Source organism: Pseudopipra pipra, unplaced genomic scaffold (assembly GCF_036250125.1).
Source record: "Pseudopipra pipra isolate bDixPip1 unplaced genomic scaffold, bDixPip1.hap1 HAP1_SCAFFOLD_52, whole genome shotgun sequence".
NCBI lineage: Eukaryota > Metazoa > Chordata > Aves > Passeriformes > Pipridae > Pseudopipra > Pseudopipra pipra.
The window spans coordinates 17501-20000 of NW_026991003.1; the positions used below are offsets into that span (position 1 = coordinate 17501).

A 2500-nucleotide genomic window follows, 5' to 3' on the forward strand; every position below is an offset into this window, starting at 1 on the left:
GGGAGCCGGCAGCCGCCACCGGCTCGGGCTGGACGCTGCTGTCGGGCCCCCGCGGGCCCCCCTCGGCCGTCCCAGTCCCGCACTCCCTCGGCTGCGCTTTCGCGCTCGGCTCTCGTCTTCCTCTCCCGTCATCGGGCCCGCCCGAGGAAGCCGGTCGAGAGCCCCGCGGCTTTCTCGCGCCGGCCTTCCTGCCGCTCGTGGGGTTGGCCGGCCCGTGGCACGCGCCGAAGGCCGCGCGGCAGCAGACGCGGAAGAAAAGGGGCCCTCGGAACCCGCGCTGCTAGACAACCCCTGCCCACAATACGGACAGACGCGTCCTGGCGCCGCCGCGCCTCCGAAGCGGCTCGAGGCTCCTCAGCGGGGAGGCGCGCGAGAGCAGGCCGCCTCTCGCCTAGACCTAACCGGAGGCGGCGCCCGACAGCGACCCCTTGGCCGACTTCCGGGGCCGGCCGCGACAACAGGTCTACCCCGAAAATGCCGACAGGCGCCTAAGTCCCGCCGGAGCCGGGTAGACCTGGTGGCCCTGCGCCGGGACGCCGCCGGGGCGCAGGCCGCCGGCGGCGGCCGCGGCGGCCGCATCGGCCGGCTCCGGAACCGGGTAGACCTGATGCTCGCCAGCCCCGGAACCGGGTAGACCTGATGCTCGACAGCACCCGGCGGGGCACGAGGCCGGCCGCGCCCGACTGGGCGAACGGGTCGGCCCGGAAGCCCGGGCCAACAGGTCTACCCGCCGGGCTCGGGCACCAGGTCTACCCGCCGGGCCCGGACACCAGGTCTACCCGCCGGGCTCGGACACCAGGTCTACCCGCCGGGCCCGGACACCAGGTCTACCCGCCGGGCTCGGACACCAGGTCTACCCGCCGGGCCCGAACACCAGGTCGACCCGCCTAACCCGAACGCCAGGTCTACCCGCCGGGCTCGGACACCAGGTCTACCCGCCGGGCCCGGACACCAGGTCTACCCGCCATGCTCGGACACCAGGTCTACCCGCCGGGCTCGGACACCAGGTCTACTCGCCATGCTCGGACACCAGGTCTACCCGCCGGGCTCGGACACCAGGTCTACCCGCCGGGCTCGGACACCAGGTCTACCCGCCGGGCTCGGACACCAGGTCTACCCGCCGGGCTCGGACAACAGGTCTACCCGCCATGCTCGGACAACAGGTCTACCCGCCGGGCTCGGACAAGAGGTCTACCCGCCGGGCTCGGACAAGAGGTCTACCCGCCGGGCTCGGACAAGAGGTCTACCCGCCGGGCTCGGACAACAGGTCTACCCGCCGGGCTCGGACAACAGGTCTACCCGCCGGGCTCGGACAACAGGTCTACCCGCCGGGCTCGGACAACAGGTCTACCCGCCGGGCTCCGAGAGCAGCTGTACCCACCGGCACCCCCGCCGCCGAGCCCAGTCGGCCGCCGCCCTGCCACCTTAAGAGAGTCCCAGCTACTCCCCCTCTGGACCCGCGCCGCGGACAACGCCCTCTCTTTCCCACTCGGAGCCCCGGGCAGGAACGGCGGCGCCTCGGCACCCGCCGAGGGCCTCGGCTAAGCGCTCGGAACCCGCTCCAGCCACCCGACTCGGAGAGCGGCTCGAGCCGACGAGCCCGGACCACAGGTCTACCCGCTGCCCCGGGACACCAGGTCTACCCGCCGGCTTCGGACCAGGGGTCTACCCGCCGGGCACGGACGACAACTCTACCCGCTGCGCACCTCTGCGGCCGAGCCGAGGCGGCGGCAGCCGTGCCACCCGGGCAGAGTCCCGGTTGCTCCCCCCGTTTCCCCGCCCCGCAGAGAACGTCTCTTCTTTCACCCTCGGGGCAGGGGAAAGGCTGCTACGCTCGGAGCGCCGGGCAGAAAGCGCAGCGCTAAGCCCCGAGACCGGCTCTAGCCGCTACTCTCGGACATCGGCTCTTCCCGGCGGCGCCGAGGCGGCCGAGCCCGGTCGGCCGCAGCCGTGCCGCCTAAAGAGAGTCCCAGTTACTCCCCCGGCTTCCCCGCCCCGCAGAGAACGTTTCTTCTTTCAGCCTCGGGGCAGGGGAAAGCCTTAACGCCGGAGAGGAAGTCTGCCGCAAAGGGCCACGGGAGATGGAGTCCCCGCAACGAGCCCCCCGGGAGAGTACTGGACGGAGCATGCGCGCTGGAAGGACTCGCTAAGAACTGTGGGAAATCGGGGAGGTCGGGGCAGGGCCGGAAGGGCACGCCGGCGCGCCGACCGACGGATCGAGCGGTCGCACGCCGTCTGCTCGCTCCGTGAATTCGGTGCCACGCTCGGAGCACCGGCCGGAAACGGCAGCGCTTCGGCGCCGGCCGAGGGCCCTCGCCGAGCCCTCGGAGCGGCTCTAGCTGCCGGACCTGGACAGGAGCTCTACCCACGGGGCTCGGAGACCGGGTCCACTCGCCGCCGGGCGGCGGCGCCGCTCCGGCTCTAAGTCCGCCGGTCGGCGGGAAAAGGTCTACCCGCATCCGGGCCGGCCGGCGGCGCCGCTCCGGCTCTAAGTCCGCCG

At 73.0% G+C, this 2500-nt stretch overlaps 1 protein-coding gene across 1 annotated transcript in view; it reads left to right on the top strand.

Moving 5' to 3' along the window:
- Positions 1-634, top strand: part of LOC135408548 (collagen alpha-1(I) chain-like) — a 3893-nt gene extending 3259 nt beyond the window's left edge. Inside the window, exon 3 of the mRNA XM_064643658.1 lies at positions 1-634. This exon is cut by the window's left edge and continues 917 nt beyond it. Within this exon, the coding sequence (XP_064499728.1) occupies positions 1-634 (634 nt within the window).
- The last annotated feature ends 1866 nt before the right edge of the window (positions 635-2500 follow it).